Consider the following 18672-nt stretch of genomic DNA (forward strand, 5'->3'; position numbering starts at 1 on the left):
CATTACAAATAAATCTGTATTTTTTTATTTCTAAAAGTTTATAGTTCATCGTCTAAAAATACTAACAATTCACCACCAATTTATATTAAATATAGTGTAAACAATAAATATGTAACTTTCATTATCCTTTCATTTCCTGTTCCTTTTATTTCTATTTTTATACTTTTCTAGAATTGTGGGGAAATATTCCCACAACCTCTACTTTTAGAGGTTTTTAAATTATTTCTCCTGAAACACTTAATTTTTTAAGTTTTTATTATATTTCATATTTTTACCATTTTATGGCAAAACCCCATTTCCAAGCTATATCCCAAATATTCTGTGCAGAGTTTTAAGGAAAGAAAAAAAATTGGAATGCCTATGGTATATTACAAACAAAGGAGATCTTTTTAAAGTTCTATAGTTTACTCCATCTCAGTTTAACTCCATCTCTCAATAAAAAACTTTCATTTACGACTTTCTACAAGCTGTAGGCTTGTTTAGATAGACGTTTGCTTTCAATCCTGTACAATAGAAACCCCAAAACTTCCCTGAAAAATTTGAAATTCTGTATCAAAAGGCTTTGGGTTGTTTAAAATAAATAAGATGAAAGTTTCAATCTAGAGTTATTAAGAGTAAAGTATTAAGATACGAAGTCGTCATCAAGATACAAAACAAATTGGAGTAATCAAAATAGATTTTAGTACAATAGATGGCAAAGTAGAATTTGTACACTCTCAGTAACAGTTGTATTCTGACGTCACAAGTGTCAATTCAGTTTTTGTGCCTGAAAAAATTATCAATAATAGTGATAATTTTAGAATAAAGTGTTTATCTTACAGTAAAATAAGTGCAATTTTAGTATTCCTTAGTTTCTGTTTTTATGTAATTTTGGAAAACATGTCAACTAATGTGAGACAATTTCGTTATTTGACACTTGTGACGTTGTGCATAATTGGTTCATTTCTCTGTTGCCACCTATTGTACTTGATTTATTTGCAGTAATCATATTATGGTTGCTTAAAAATTAATTTTTGAAACTAAATATTTATTGTAAAATACAAAATTTATTATAAAAACATAGCAAAAAGTGAGCGTTAAAACAAGCGAAAAATTATCTAGAACAAACATTTTCAAAACAAATTTTTGATTTATTAATTATTTGATAAAAAGTTTAAAGCATAAGTATATTATTAGATATCCTAAATCTTGGATTGGACCATGGATGATATGATACAAAACTTACCAAAATAAAGCAAATTATAAATCATCTACGTTCAATTCTAGTTGATAATGTAGTCAGAGCTGAAAACATTAGAATGGTGGATCAAGATTAATGCTTGATCCTCTCTTTTTTTAATATCATGACTAACCTAATCTTGTACTTGTATCCTGAAAAGTGTATAAAATTCAACCAATCAGAGTCGCATATTAGTAGCCGATAAATTTAAAATTTTGCGCGCCATTTAAGAATAAGATACAGAAATACGGTTTTTGATTTTTCTCTATATCCAAGAAAGAACGGTTTGAGAAGAAAATCAAAAGTGTGTCCATTGGATACTCAGATTAAGTAACCGGGATTAAGGATATCTCATTCTAAAGTTTTCAGCTCAGGGCTCATTTTTACTGTTAGAAAGAAAATGATTGAAAAGAAGGTCCACATAATTTCAAGTGACCCCTATTTCAAGAGATGTGTTTGCGTTGGAATCATTTTTACTCTAATCTAAAGAAAAATTGAATATAACTTTGTATATTTAGAAAACGGTTAGATTTTTATGTTTACATTATCTGCATCAATTTGCAAAAATTATTTTACATAAAAAACAAAAGAATAAAATTATCAATTTTCAGATTAAAATAAAGGATAATTAACTTCAGCATCATATAATGGAAGGTCACTTGAAACTATATAGACATTCGACATTCCGTATAATTCGACATGCTCTATGATAAATAAGGCTTAATTCCGCTTTTAACTGGTATTATGCATGTTTACAAAGGAGATTACTGACCTTTTTTTTATAAAATGAGAAAATTTTCCGAGATTTCCTATAGTAAATATAAGCCAATGGTACTGTACATGTCCTGTACATGTATTTGCTATAGTAAATATAAGAAAATGGTACTGTACATGCCCTGTACATGTATTTGCTATATTTATTCATATTTATTTAACTATTTAAAATCCTTACTTTAGTCGTCTTCCTATTCCTTATTCAATGGGTCTAACTGTACAAATATGAGAAAAAATATGACTAGACACATGTATACAATAAACTGCTGCAAGCAATAGTAAAAAACTATTGAAAAATACAGAAATTTAACTCTTTGTTATGACAATCGTTTGGCTTGACTAGCGTTTACATTAAGCAGAATCCAACCTGAAGTAAAGTCACGAAATATTCGAGAAATTAAATATCAACACTCTCATACACATTCTAAGATTTGGAAATGTACAGATATTAAGAAAAAAAATTTCATAAACCAGTTTTTTATTCAATTCAACAATTTAGAATATATGGACTGAAGTGTAACTACTGGACTGTAAGTGTAATTAATGGACTGTAAGTGTAATTAATGGAAATTAATGGACTGTAAGTGTAATTAATGGATAGAAAGTGTAATTAATGGTCTGTAAGTGTAATTAATGGACTGTAAGTGTAATTATTGGACGGTAAGTGTAATTATTGGACTGTAAGTGTAATTAATGGACTGTAAGTGTAACTATTGGACTGTAAGTGTAATTAATGGACTGTAAGTGTAATTAATGGACTGTAAGTGTAATTAATGGACTGTAAGTATAATTTTGTGCAAAAAAGATCAATGCCCGATTTAGAATGGTATTCTTGAAACCTTAATCTGATAATAAATATGGAAGATAACGTCGTTTTTCTTACTCTTACTCTTAAAGTTTTTAGTTCTGTGAGTTTTTCCATTGGGACTCTCAAAAGCAGAAAATGCGCGCAAGTCACTTTTTCAGAAAACCCGCAAGTGAAAATAAACAGTTGAAACCAATAAAACATTGATATATAATTCATACTTGATCAAGGGTACTGTTATTAATTAGATATTGCTCTCTTTGCTTGGAGGGTCACTTACAATCATGTTTTTTCTCCCTTTTAGGAACAGTATATGCAATTCTTTAAATTCGGCCTCAGGTTTGCTAAGAAGTATTTTTGATTTCATAGGTATCTTACTTGTGGGATAATGTATCAAAGAACTTTGAAATCAAGTTGCATTGATTTCAGAATCGGATTTTGATGAAAAAATATGTTTCACATAAAAAATATGATTATGTACATAAACGTATCATATCATGATGAACATCTTTTTAAATGGTCGTACATAAACATTAAACAATGACAAAATAAGTTTTTAAATGAAAAATACTGGATATAAGAAATAAACATAAGCTTTAAAAATTGGATTCAAAATTACATGTTAAAGTTAATGACCCTGTAATATATATATATATATTTATATATATAGTGACGAGATACAAGTTTCAAATTCAAATTTGAGGAAATGAAAATAAAATTGATAATTTGGCAGAAAAATGGTTTCCTCTGGTTACGATTAATTTGTCCTTGTTGTATGTTAATGATTAACCAGTCAACTCAACTGGAACATATCACTGCCAGTGCATATTCAATATATTTAATCAAAGAGGGCTTACCTCCCCCCTCTTCATGGAGTGGGCTTTTTTCCTCCCCCACCCCCATTCCTGGAGGGGCTTTTGATCAACTATAAGATTCTTTTTAAAGATTAACAACATTTTTTTTTAAAATTGTTTTATTATTTTGTCACGATTTTGTGTTGCTCACTTTCTCTTTGGTGGTTTTAAAATTTTATTTCAATGGATTTTCTTTTTTTTCAAAGTCTTCTCCATCCATTCCATTCAGGAACTAAGAAATTAAACCCTGCTATTCCAGTCTCTAAAAAGTCTCCCACCTAAAAAGTAAGGCATAAGATAATTCGTCCCAACGCCATTAAAATATTTTGTTGTTATCCTACAAAAAAAAACTGTTTAAAAAAGTTTACATCAAGTAATTTGAATTGCGAATAATTAAAAGTTCTTACCCCAAAAAAGTTGTGCTTTTTTCTTTCTTTTGATTCCTGACTGTTTAATGGAATGTCCTTTCGTCCTTGTCGCCGATGTTCTCTTCCATGCAATGTTTGTTGAGGATGGTTTCCCAGCAGGGGCTCATTCTGGAGATGTGTTGGAGGGGATTTGGGGCGTGGCGGGATTTGTCCACCCCATTTTGTTTTTGGTTTGTATTTTAGCTTTTCCCCTGAAATCTCATTTTCCAGGAGTTCAGGAGTATCTCTGAAAAGGAATTCAGTAGATCTTACTTCGTTGCTGAACCCTTCTTGGGATCTGAAAGACTCTGTGACTGGGTAGAAATAGGCTCTTGGTCTCTCTTGTAAGTTTACATTAAGTTGCTGAGGAGGATTTTGTATATTACGAGGTTTAATCTTGCCTTCTCTCTCAGAACTTGTGTCTTCTGCACTTAGCTTCAGATTGAAAAATCCATTGTTATTTGAATTAAAGCCTTTTTGTTGAGGTTTGATTGGAGGAGGAAAGTTGTTTAGAGATGGTTTTGTTAAAGAGACAGAAGGGGGTAGGTAACTGTGGGTAGGAGCTGGATTTGGAGCAGGCGCACTTGGTGGTGGCAGATAACTAAACGAAGAAGTAACAGCGTTTTCATTTTTTGGAGGTCTTGTTGGTCGAGTGGGTGAACTTAGTATTGCATTAGGTCTCAGGGCAGTAAGTTTTTCTGTTTTTTTCAAATCTCTAGAATTGATTAGTTCATCTTCAGAACTTTCCTCGGAGCTAAGTCCTTGAATTCTATCTATTCTAGCTTCTGGGCCAAATGCGTCTTTAAGTTCATCAAACTTATTTAATTCCTTTGGATCAGTAGGTGTAAATGCACGTAGACCATGAATGTTTTCATTCTCTGGGAATGTTAGCCGAACTAAAATAACATTTGCCCCCTCAGATGTAACTTCAACCTTGGGTCTAGGAAGAGCTTTGTCCTTATCTCCTCCTCCAGGTCTCAGGATAATGTTCATTAACATGTTTCGTCTTGAGAATACAGTTAGTGTTTCCTCAGATTCCTTTCTTGGTTGAATGTCAATTGTCTGTTGTTTAGGTCTTGGTTGAACATCAGTAACTTCTTGGATATCTTTTTCTGGTGGTGAAATATCCGTCTCAATGCTTTTACTGTTAGCAATTCTTCCTTGTGAGGGATTTGCTGGCTGTAAAGAGTTTCCTCCAGGAATAAATCCAGGAGAAATGTCTGTTTTCTGTCCAAAGGATTGTTTTGAACCTCTTGATTTTTTCGGATTATTTTTCTGAGGCAATTTTAGAAACTGTCCACCAAAGGTTGTGCTGCCACTAAACAAGTTGTTTTTTCCTTGTTCAGTCTCTGAATTTGTCTCAATACTTGAAGGTACTGTTAGTTCAACACTTGGTAAAGGCTTGGAGTTTTGTTGTGCAAAGGTTGGAGATCCAGTAGTTGCAATTTGATTGGCTTTAAATCTCTCTCCACTATTTGGCCTTCTTGGAGAACCCTGAGAATTAGGATCTGAAGTTTGTAAGTTTTTAGGAACTGGTGTTGCAAAATCCTCAGGAGTAACAAACTGAGATGATGGAGTGGAAAAAAATATTCCTGAAGCTCCAGTTATTTCATTTAAGCTACTAATTTGTAGTTTTTCTGGGCTTCCAAAAAAAATTGGTTGGTTAAACCCTAAAGAACTCTCGGTTTTTAATCCATCATCAATATTAATAGTTGGTTGAATAGATTGTTGGAGAAGAACTTGACGTCTTGTAGTTGACCTAGTTGGTCTTGTAGTTGGTCTAGTTGTTCTTGTGGTTGGTCTTGCAGTTGATGGTACAAATTGTAGTGGTGTTATGGTACCTCCAAAAAAAGAGGTCTGGGTTGGAATGGAATTACCAAAAGGGCTGGGTGTTGATTGGAACCCATTAGAGACTCCAATGCCACCTGTTGGAGACTGTGGATGTGTATTTTCCTGCTCAATAAAGCCACTGGCTGGTCTTGCGTCATTAGGGAAAGGTGAGATCTGTTGTTGAAAGTTTTGCTGAGGTCTCCTGGTTGTGCTTTTTAACGTTGTTATTGCTGGGGTTGTTGAAGTTCTTTGTGTAGGAGTTCTAGTTGTTGGTTTCTTCTCACCAAACCCTGAAGCAAAGCTAACTCCAAAAGGATTGAACAGCTCTGAACCTCCAACATTATTGTTGTTCTCAAGAGAATTAAGATTAAGATTGTTGCTGAAACCAAAGCTTTCTTCGTTGCTATTGACAAATCCAAAGGGAGCACTGTCTCCAAATTGAGTAAAGCTAAAACTTGAAGCAGTGTTTGTCTTATTTTTTAGTATTTGATTTGCACTAATGGGAACAACAAAGTCTGGAATTTCTATTAACTCCACATCTGGATTTATATTTGATGGTAATCTAGTAGGTAAGCTTGCTGATGCTCTAGTTGTTGCTCTGGTTGTTACTCTAGGTGTAGTTGAAGCTGGTCTTTGGGTTGTCTTGACAGTTGGCTTCGCAGAATTCTCAGCCTGGAAAACAAATGGATCATATGTGTCCTGGTAGGAAGGGAGGGAGGAAGGAACAGGATTAGGATTATTATAGGTTGGAAGGTTGTCATTGTAGGAAGGGAGAGAAACCTGTCGATTGAACTTTGGTTGGGAGGGATTTTCTCTTGATTCAGTGGGACTAGAAACAGGAAAAGGAATGAGATTGTTTTCCACGCCAATATTTATTACAATTCCCTCAACAGGAAGAGGAAGTCCTTTAGGAAGTATATCTTTTTGCATCTGTCTTTTTATTGAATTATAGTTACTATTAAGAGCATTTACCGAATTAGAAGCATCTGGTGTTCCGTAGAAGTCTGAAGCTGATACTGGAGTGAATGCTCCTTCAAAAGTGACTGTTTCATCAAATGGATCAATATCATAGTCGCTGTTGGGTAAAAAGTTATCTATAGGCTTTCCAAAGGCATCTGGAGTATCTATTGGGTCTAAAGGTGGTATTCTAAAGGAATCTGGAGCCACTATTGGGTCCTGTAAAGGTTTGCCATAGGAATCTGTGGCAGAAACTGGACCTGCTGAAGGTATGCCATATGAATCTGGAGCAGCAATTGGATCCTGAGATGGTATTCCATAGGAATCTGGGGCAGACACTAGATCTGTTGAAGGTATGCCATATGAATCTGGAGCAGCAATTGGATCCTGAGATGGTATTCCATAGGAATCTGGGGCAGATACTAGATCTGTTGAAGGTATGCCATATGCATCTGGGGCTGAAATGGGATCTTCAACAGGTGATCCATAAGAGTCTGGTGCTTGGGAAGGAGTAGGTGTTGTTGGACTTGTTGGACAAGATAGACAGGGAGTAAAACCGTACTGTGGCTCTGGAGATATAAAATCAGGAGGTTGTGGAATTAAAACAGGGGGAGCTGCGGAATAGGTGTCCTCAAGGGGTGATGTAGGAGACCCATAGGAGTTGTCTAGAGGAGACACCGGAGATCCGTAGGAATCATGCACTGAGGCAACAGGAGAGCCATAAGAATCATCAACTGGAGCCAAAGGTGACCCATAAGAATCTTCCACAGATGCTACTGGAGATCCATAACCATCAACTAAAAAAATGTAATTACCTTAAGGTGCTCCATAGAAAACTGGAAAGTTAAATATTTAACATTTCAAAATTTAATTCTCTTTAAGTGGACTCTGACTTCCAAGACATCAGATTACAAGGAATGAATTAGAAATTCCGAAAACTTTTTAAAAGCAAGAAAATGAGATTTGTCCAAAGTTCAAATTTTATTAAAGGAACTAACTGTAAGCGTAATTTCAAGGGACTCTTGATTTTAACAGGGGAGTGTCTGATTAAATACAGTACCCGTTAAACCTTTGATTAATCAAGGATGTTGGATATATTGTTTTTAATCTACTAAACTCTTTGTTTGCATGCTGTTCATAACTTAAAAATATCAAAAAGGACTTTCTTGAAGTTATAGAAAATAAAAATTTACTTCTGAATTTTTGAAAACTGCTTTTAATATGAAATATTCGATTCAATTAACAAATCAGCATCAAGTTTAGACTGTATGTAGCGTACACTGGTATTTACAGAAATTCAACCGCAATTAGAAAGATTTACACACAGAGCTCTCTGGATAAAAAGGTTTAAAGGGGTGAATTGCCCTGTTTTCGTGCAGGGTGACTAGAAAACAAGCAAAGCTTTCAGTAAATGCTAATGATAATTTTAGCAGCCCCCCTACCCCTAAATATCATTGGCAACTAGATTATTTCCCAACTTGCTCCTTTATTTAATTTTTTTATGCTAAAAAAGACAAGTAACCTTCAGCAGATGATGGTATAGGATGGGATGGGTTTACTCCTGAACTATGAGAACTTGATTGAGGGTTCTGATGGTGACCTGCTGGTCGTTTTTCTGGAACAAAATAAAATACTTAAGGGGGGAAGCTTAAGATTTAAAAACAAAATGATAATATGTTTCGACTGAATTATACCTATATTCATTGATAGCGATATAATATATATATATATATATGCATAGATTCTAAAATATCAAATTAATTTATAACATTTTAATGCAAAAAGTTACATATCTAGAAAATAATACATTTGAACTGAACCTAAACCCATTAACTTTTTAAAAAATACTTACTTTGTATTCCAAAAAGTAGTTTAGGTAGATTGAAGAAAAGACGATCTTGTGCAGGGGACTGTGGTCGTCTTCTCTCCTGAACTAGTCCAGGGTGGGGAAGAAGACGATTAACCTGATGTGTTGGGGAAAATGATTCACGGCTCTCCCCTGGGAAAACATAGAAAACTTTTATAGAAATTATTCTTTAAAGGGACAATTCGCGAAATAAGAAGTGCAGCCTCAAACAAGCTAAGATGACATTATTATTTATTGTTTTTATTAAACATATCTTTCTACTTTCAAAATTTAGATTAAAGGGACTGTAAGCAAAATTTCAAATGACCCTCCATGCAAATATGGCAATGCCTGAATTACAACGGTACCCTTAACAGCCTTGCCTGGTCTTAGTATGAGTTGGATATCAATGTTTATATTATAATAACAGGTTATTTTCAATTGTAGTTTCTCATGTATACAAGTGACTCGCAAATTTCTACAACTGCAGGAAATCATAAAGGAATTATCAGAAATAAACACTTTTAAACCTAAAGAAAAACGACAATATCTTCAACATTATTGATCGGATAAAGATTCAAGGGTACCGTTGACAATCCCTGAATGAAGCTTAAAACATTGAGCATTTATTCTTGCCACTCTGCACTTTGGCTTTAATCCTGTATTTCTTGAAATAAAATATTGTCTTCTTTTGTCTGTTTTTTTTTGCGGTTTCAAGCAATATTTTCAAATTGGCTTAATATGCAAATGAAAAGTACAGTTAAAATTATTATCAAAAAACTAGATACATAAAATTGAAATTTAAAAAACTCGCACATTTTCATGTTGACATTTTGCGCTTTTTTAATCAAAAAAATGTTTTCACCTTGTAAAAGCTCATCGTCAAGATATTCCTCACTTTCTTGAGAATAAACATCTTCAATTTCTTGATCAAGATCAGAATCAGATTCAAGATCAGAATCAGATTCAAGATCAGAATCAGATTCAAGATCAGAATCAGAATAAAGATCAAGATCAGAAGAATGATCAAGATCACCAGTTCGAGCAATTGTGTTAAACGCATCATCGGCAGCATTATTAAAAGCATTATCAGAGATATCCGTGAACACAGAATTAGCCATGTCTTCAAGAATCTCTTTTTCATTTGATGGATTGATGATGTTGTTGTCAATGGGTTCGAATGGATCGCTGGTTTGTGAATCCATTTTTTTTAATTCTTCGGTTTGGTAAATCTTGGAAATAGAATTCTCACCTAAAAATCTTAATTAGAGAAATATAACCAACAAAAACTAAAAAAGATAAAACTTTTCGCAAAAAACTGGAAAAATGATTTAATATGACTCAAGCGTTAAAAAGGTAATAAAAGAGAAAATAACAATTTTTGGTTTTTCTCTTTTTCTTTTTTATTTATTTTATTTTGTAACTATCTTTTTAGCACTCTATCTTGCACCGTAATGCCAGTATATCTGTCTGGCCTTAATTTGCTGGTGACAAGAATAATGTTTTAATGTGAGAAAATATTCGGAATTTACATTGTCAAGAAAATTAGGGTCAAACCTTCAGAATTATTGTACACGATTATTTAGAAGTTTGCAATTTTACTTTCAATCCTATTCCCACCCTTTTATAAACATTATATGTGTTTTTTTGTGCTACCAGAGTCTAAAACTAGAGAATGCGCGAAATTTAAGTTAAAGCTTAAAAGTTCTGTAAAATAATGAGTTGCTACTTACGGAGAGTTTTTTATCAGCTGTTAATTTAAAAAAAATACGTAACCAAAAAAACCTATTTACAGTTACAATCATTTTTTGGTTTTACATGCAAAAATTACTTAATCTAAAACGTGAAATTTCTTCATCAAGGTTTTCACTTTTAAATATATCGTAAAGTTAAATGCCGCTTTCTCAGCTGAATGATGATTGATTAATAGGCAAATAGAGAAATTGCAGGATATCAAGATTTTAACCCTGGGTTTAAATTTTAACTCTTCGATTTTTGCGAAGTAAATATTAAACCCCATGGTTAAAATTCAGGCTTAAATTAAGTCAGAAGTGGCATTTAAGCTAAAACTTAAAGATTAAGTCAGAACTTTTCATTCTTTAGTTTTAGACTCTGTAAGTCTTTGATGAAGAATTATGTGTTTAATGTTTCCTATCCAACCCAACCCTTCTTGTCCATCTTTGTTTTTAATTGTTTTGTTTTGTTTGTTATTGTTTTGTTTCCAACTGGTGTATTCTGTATACAAGTGCCACTGTAAACTAAGATAAACTTTATGCGACATTACTGGGACCACTGTGCGACCTCGGGACATAATTGGGACCACTGTGCGACTCGAGACATTACTGGGACCACTGTGCGACCTCGGGACATAATTGGGACCACCATGCGACCTCTAATTTTTCTATTTTACTAATTGATTCGGTCAAATAATGTTAATTTCTTCTCAATAGCTCTTCTACAGAAGGAGTTATGATTAAAAACATAAAAGATTTCCTGTAATTTAGTTTAGTTTAGCGTGTTGGGGCGGAGTGTATTTAATTGTTTGTGTAAACAGATTTTAAATATTAAACCTTCTCTTTTTCTTGCCTAACCCTTGCATAAACTTTGCAGAAAACTTGCATAAACCTTCCATAAACCTTGCATAAACCTTGCATAAACCTTACATAAACCTTTCTTAAACCTTGCATAAACCTTACATAAACCTTACATAAACCTTGCCTAACCCTTGCCTAAACCCTGCCTAAACCTTGCATAAACCTTGCCTAAACCTTGCATAAACCTTGCATAAACCTTGTATAAACCTTGCATAAACCGTACATAAACCTTACATAAACCTTGCATAAACCTTGCATAAACCTTGCATAAACTTTGCATAAACCTTACTTACATAAACCTTATATAAAAACCTTACATAAACCTTACATAAACCTTACATAAACCTTACATAAACCTTACATAAACCTTACATAAACCTTGCATAAACCTTACATAAACCTTGCATAACCCTTACATAAACCTTGCATAAACCTTGCATAAACCTTACATAAACCTTACATAAATCTTTCATAAACCTTACATAAACCTTGCATAAACCTTACATAAACCTTACATAAACCTTACATAAACCTTACATAAACCTTACATAAACCTTACATAAACCTTACATAAATCTGTTCTTTGCATGTCTTAAAGGGACCGTACGCTAATTTCAAGTGACCATCTTTGCATGAAATGCCGCTTGAAAATATGCCTTCAGTCCTTTTAAACATGTCCTAAACCTGTCCTAAACCTGTCCTACATCTGTCCTAAACCTGTCCTACATCTGTCCTAAACCTGTCCTACATCTGTCCTAAACCTGTCCTACATCTGTCCTAAACCTGTCCTACATCTGTCCTAAACCTGTCCTACATCTGTCCTAAACATGTCCTACATCTGTCCTAAACCTGTCCTACATCTGTCCTAATTTTCCACTTCTATGATTTGTCCTTATCTTGTCCTTAATAAATCTTGAACGTATGAGTGCCCTAATAAACCTATCGGACACAAGTTGTCCTAACTCTAAAAATGTATAAAATGGATCTGCATGACTTAAAGAAAGGAATTGAGTCTTTGTCACAAACTCTGATTTTCTATAATTCCTGTTTCTTTGCAACCCAATGTCGTAGACCTTAGATATTTCAAACCATGAGTTCTGATAGATCAAATAATTTCAGTTTGAAATATCAAAGAGTTACCCATCAGGTTGTAAATATATAATTGTATATATATAATTGTCATTGTCATTGTCATACATGCGTATATATATTATCTATATACTACCATAGATACAGGGTTACCTACATCGTATTTATTTATTTATATATATTATCATATATAGATACGGCCCATGTCGTAAATTTTAGCATATATAATATATATACGCATGTATGACAATTATTTTCTGATATCAGCGTAATTTGCGTGAGAATGTAAATACTCCATACATCATTAGAATTGTAAATAACTGAGATTTCGGGGTCAGTTTAAGGGGGGAGGGGGCTCCCGGCTCCCGCCTCCCCCCTATAGTAATTACATTCGGGACACTTATTATTTCTGTGTAATGCAATGTATTTATAAATTCTTTAATTCATTAATTGACAAGTTTTCATTCATAAATTCATTAATTCATTAATTCCTTAATTTATTCATTCTTTAATTCAATAACTGAATTATTTACGAATTAGTTCATTAATTGAATCGATTATTTCATTATTTTATTCTTTAACACATTTCATCTTTAATTCTTCAATTAATTTCTTCTTTAATTCATTAATATGGATTTACCTAAAATATCTGGTTTTGAAGAATTGCTTTCGTTGCAGGACCTCTCCGTCTTCAGTAGTATCTAGATTATTATAAGGGTTGGTTGCTTAATTAATTTAATTTATTACCAAATAAACCATCCATATCTTATTCTGAACCTTTAGGCAAACAATTAGTTTTTGATAATTACAACTAATGAACTGGAATATCGTCTTTGCTTTTATATTTAGAAAATTTAGATAAGGACCTTTTCGGTAAATGTGGATTCAGGCTAATTTCTAAAAAATGTTAATCGAATATTTTGAGAAAGAAAATTCAATTGCACATTATGCCCATTTTTTTGACCATTTTTTATCGTAAAAAAGCTTTCTTTTTATGTTGAAAACATGTAAAAATGACAAATGTGAGAAAAGTTTTATAAATTAATTATTTCTTGTATTTAAATACTTACCGAACCGTTGCTACTTCCTACAAATAATAAATTAAAAGGTAGAAAGATATATTAGTGTTAGGAGATATTTAAACATATACGAATACGCAGAAATATTAATAAAAAGAAAAGTAAGAAAAAAATATAAAAAGATGATGAAAGTTGTAGAAGTGCCGAAAGGAGAAAGGAAGATTGATACGGAAAGTAAGAAAGGAAGATTGATACGAAAAGAAAAGGAAGTATTAGAAAGTAATAGAGTACACAAAAAAGTCATCGAGTAAGATAAAAATAGAAAGTTATATAAACCCTTGAAACATACCTCAATCAGTTAAAAAAGAAACTGTAAAGGATTTTTAAAAAAAATTACAACATCATGTAAAGGGGTGAAAAAAAGAGTACAATTAAATGAAAAATTATTACCTAAATGCTATAGTTTCATTAAACGCACGCACTGAATAACAAGATTATTATTCCAAGGAGAAAATTGTTAAAAACGACTGATACTGAAGAACGTAGTGTCCATACAAAATCAGAAAGATGCAACATTCAACTCGGATCTTAAACAAATCAATTTAATTCCAAACAAATCATTCAGATATTACAAACCGTAGTCATCGATTATTTTTCGACGCATTCGTATATAATTATTATTTCATATTATTTTTGATTTTGTTTTTTTAAATGATTTTCGCTGGCGCTGGATTTTCGAACATGCCTGGAAAATATGAAAATGTCGTCTTCATTATCAAAAATCCTCGAAACAGGAATAAATGTTTTCAAAAGTAACTCTCAGATCATGAAAAATACAAAATATTATGAAATATCAACTATTTACGAATGCGTCGAAAAATAATCGGTGACTATTGTTTGTAATATCTGAATGATATGTTTGGAATTAAATTGATTTGTTTACGATCCGAGTTGAATGTTGCATCTTTCTGAATTTGTATGGACACTATACGTTCTTCGGTATTAGTCGTTTTTAACAATTTTCTCCTTATAGACGCAACATATAGAAGTAAGATTAGTAGCGATCAAAAGCGCTTTTTTATCGCATGAAGCCTATACCCCCTTTCATTTTTCGCGAACACTCCCTTTAATAAAAAAAATTATGGAGATAAAAAAAGATTTTTCCATCGTGCTTCAAGAAAGGTTTAAAAGGTAAATATTTTTTGGAAATTTCTAGATCAGCAGTCACAGATATTTGTGTCTTATGTTCATATGTCATCACTGTATAAAATGAAGTTTGGAGGTCTCTCACCCTGTCTTGAGTCTGAAACAAGCTGGACAATTAATCAATTAATCAATCAATTAAGCAATCAATCAATCAATTAATTAATAAATATTCTATTTTGCTTTCTCCTACGATAAGGTTGATTAAATATAAAAAATCTTGTGAAAACACACAAGCGGAAATACTAAAATTTAAATAGTTCATTAATTGATGTTTTACGCAATAATTTGTTGAAAAAGTTTAATTTTATAAAATAGAGTGAATTAAGATTAAGTTTAGATATCCAACTGTAGGAACCAGATAAGGCATTTTCTAATTTCAAATAGATTTAAAACTTCAACTTTAATCCAGGAATTCGGTCAAAAGACAGGAAATATTTTAAATTATTCTTGTTTACAGTTCAGAATATTGATGTTTGTTTGCAATCTGTGTTTACCTGAAACCCATTGACATCATCAGCCTTGTACTCAAGTCTACGTACTGTACAGTCGGGATCCAACACCTAGAATATGTACAGTGTATATGAAGCGTGCAAAACAAAAAGCCTTCGTGAATTTCTACATTTTAAGTCTCTTTAAAAAGCACTTAATTATATATTTAAATATTGACGGTTTAAGTTTAAATAAGTTTTAAATATGTCTGAACACAGGTGTTACGCGAGCCATGCTGCGTGTATAAAGTCTGCTTGTCACCCCTGTGTATTTCTGAGTTCTCCCTGAAGATCTGTACGGAATGTATTGATATGGCTTTTGAAATTAGGTATTACAATGCTAATTCATAACAAAGACGATATTGAATTCGTCACTGAATTCCCATGTTTTTTGGGACACCCTGTACGTTGAAATTTATGGAAAAGTTTTGTTGTTGTCGTTATAAAGAAAGATACACTAATTACTCTCTTAATTTACACAGGAACGATCGAGTTTGTTGAATTTATTTCCTTAAAAAATAGTAACTAGGAAATTTGTCCAGATTCCAGTATATTAAAAAATGTTCAAATATTTAATATCTCTGTCAATTTTTGGAGAGGTAATTAGACATTCAAGTTCTTTTTTTGCACCTGATACCATTTATGAATTATCCCAAATCAAAGACGATATTCAAGTCATCTCTCAATTTCTCATGTTTATTGGAACACCCAAGAATTAGACATTAAAGAAAGCATTGAATTAATTTAAAATTGTAAATTAAATTTTAAAAATCATTAAAAAGGTATTGTATTACTACAACCAATGTAATGCTATAATGTAACAGTACAATTAGAGGCTTCTTTCCATGTTTATTTTTCCTTCTTTCCTAAAATATCTGTTCTTACACCTTTTCCTCAATAAATTTTAGCCATGTACGTACCCCACTCTTCCCCTTTANGCCGGAGTACAAGCACTATGTGGTTACATAAACCCCCCAGTAAGTATACAAGGTACTGAATATGTGCGAATTATGCTGATTTATTGCAATTTATTGCACTTGAGGTCGCAATATGTTTTACTAGTGATTTATTATCCTTCAAAGATGTAGATTATTTTATAATTTTCAAGTTTAGACGAAAAATTTGAATTGATTTCATATAAATGTTATTTATTTAATTAGAGGGATTCATAAAAAAAAGTCAGTCGTTAAAACAGGGCGACTAATAAAAAACAGTATTTCATAGAGCATTCTTATAATTCTTTTAATTCTATCTTTAAAAGGTTTGAATTCTGTAAATTTCATTTTTTGTCTTATTTGCATAAATCCTCGAGTCACATTTACAGAAAAACCACGAATTGGGAAATATCAATTTGAAGAAAAAAAAGCTATAATATCTTAAACATTTTTCCTTTCAAACTTCATACTTGATCTGACAAAGCTTTTAAGGGTATCGTTGTGAATCCGCATTACCATGTGTGCATGGAAAATCATTTTTAAATTACGCTTACAGTCCCTTTAAAGGGATTTTTATTTTATACAGGAAATGGATAATTGATGAGAAGGAAGCAGTCAGGCTCCAATAGAGAAGGTGGTGGGAGGAGGGGGGGAAGGGTATTTATATACTTAAATTATGTAAACTATAATTAATTACTAAATAAACGGAAACGTTTTTAGACGATAATAAATACAGATTTAAACCTTTTCTAGGTTTCAAATATGGATCATTTAATCATAATTTTTAATCAATGCACTCAAAACTATACAACGGGTTGGATTTGACATCCGTTCTGTCGGAATATAATATTTTTAAAATCACATTGCAGCATATTGCATCTTTACTTAGATAATGAGGTCTTTGATATTTTACAGATTGACCAATACAGTATTTTAACCAAAGTTTTTCTCTTTTGTCAATTGTCACTCTAAAATGTGTCTTACTAAAGTTTGTCTATCCTTAATTTGTCTTAAGAAAGTTTGTCTATCAGTAGTTTGTCTTGTTTAAGTTTGTCTATCAGTAGTTTGTCTTATGTAAGTTTGTCTGTCAGTAGTTTGTCTTGTTTAAATTTGTCTATCAGTAGTTTGTCTTGTTCAATTTTGTCTATCAGTAGTTTGTCTTGTTTAAGTTTGTCTATCAGTAGTTTGTCTTGTTTAAATTTGTCTATCAGTAGTTTGTCTTGTTTAAGATTGTCTATCAGTAGTTTGTCTTGTTTAAGTTTGTCTATCAGTAAGTTGTCTTATTTAATGTTGTCTATCAGTAGTTTGTCTTATGTAAGTTTGTCTATCAGCAGTTTTTCTATCAGTATTTGGTCTTGTTTAAGCTTGTCTATCAGTAGTTTGTCTTGTTTAAGTTTGTCTATCAGTAGTTTAGTTGTCTTATTTAATGTTGTCTATCAGTAGTTTGTCTTATGTAAGTTTGTCTATCAGCAGTTTTTCTATCAGTATTTGGTCTTGTTTAAGCTTGTCTATCAGTAGTTTGTCTTGTTTAAGTTTGTCTATCAGTAGTTTATCTTATGTAAGTTTGTTTGTCCGTATTTTGTCTTATGTAACTTGTCTGTCAGTAGTTTGTCTTATGTAAGTTTGCCTATCAGTAGTTTGTCTTATGTAAGTTTGTTTGTCAGTATTTTGTCTTATGTAACTTGTCTGTCAGTAGTTTGTCTTATGTAAGTTTGTCTATCAGTAGTTTGTCATGTTTTCTACGTAATTTATCAAACAATTTCAGTTTCTATTTTTCGTTCATTTTCTTCAATTACACAATAAATTCTGGGATAAAATAATTGATTGTTTTCTCATGCTTCTCAACGGGAAGTTTTTTTAATGTGTTTGCAGCAAAAGGTGCTTTGTAAGCATGAGACACATTATCTAGAGTAAAAAAAAATATTTGTATCGAATCTTTTTTGTGTTAATATCAGAAAATAATCATTGGGCGTGTATCATAAAAACAACTATTTTTAAAAGTATTTATCAGGGAAACTAAAATATAAAAAGGAAAATTATCCATAAACAATAAAAAAAAAATTTGTTTTTACATAAAGTGAATTTAAAGTTAAAGTAGTCACTTTAAGCAAACATCTAGTTTTTTAGAAATTATATTCGTTTTACACGAAATGTTAAACAAAATATTTAATGTTATTGTTTAACAACTTTATTGCCCATTCTCCAGTATTGTCAATTTCATTTTTTTAACAGAAATATTGAAGGGGAATTCAAGAAGTATTAAAAATTATTAAAAGATGTGATATAATACATTCTATTGAGAACAAAATAGTTGATAACACTACAAGCTTCTTAACAATCCTTAAATTACTTGTTTTCTGTATCTGTATCTGTATCTGTATCTGTATCTGTATCTGTATCTGTATCTGTATCTGTATCTGTATCTGTATCTGTATCTGTATCTGTATCTAGAACAAGAACAAGAACAAGAACAAGAACAAGAACAAAAGCAAGAACAATAAAAAGAACAAAAGCAAGAATAATAAAAAGAAAAAAAAGCACAATAAGAAGATCAAGAAGAAAAAAAGCAAGAACAAGAACAAGAAGACAAACTGATATTAAGATTGATGAAGTATTCAATTTCATTTAACAATTGCTTTTCAGTTTTAT

At 31.9% G+C, this 18672-nt stretch overlaps 1 protein-coding gene across 1 annotated transcript; it reads right to left on the reverse strand.

The window, feature by feature from the left end:
* Positions 1 to 3814: 3814 nt before the first annotated feature.
* LOC111718401 (mediator of DNA damage checkpoint protein 1) lies at positions 3815 to 15156 on the reverse strand. Its single transcript, XM_023493979.1, has 8 exons — positions 15095 to 15156; positions 13016 to 13076; positions 9558 to 9944; positions 8699 to 8845; positions 8369 to 8461; positions 6862 to 7643; positions 4060 to 6561; positions 3815 to 3930 (listed from the first exon to the last, which is right to left on the reverse strand). Exons 3-8 carry the CDS (start codon positions 9895 to 9897, stop codon positions 3853 to 3855), a joined length of 3942 nt encoding a protein of 1313 aa, XP_023349747.1. The 5' UTR covers positions 9898 to 9944; positions 13016 to 13076; positions 15095 to 15156; the 3' UTR covers positions 3815 to 3852.
* Positions 15157 to 18672: the final 3516 nt, after the last annotated feature.

The sequence above is a fragment of the Eurytemora carolleeae genome, unplaced genomic scaffold, assembly GCF_000591075.1.
Source record: "Eurytemora carolleeae unplaced genomic scaffold, Eaff_2.0 scaffold74, whole genome shotgun sequence".
NCBI classification, from domain to species: Eukaryota; Metazoa; Arthropoda; class Copepoda; order Calanoida; family Temoridae; genus Eurytemora; species Eurytemora carolleeae.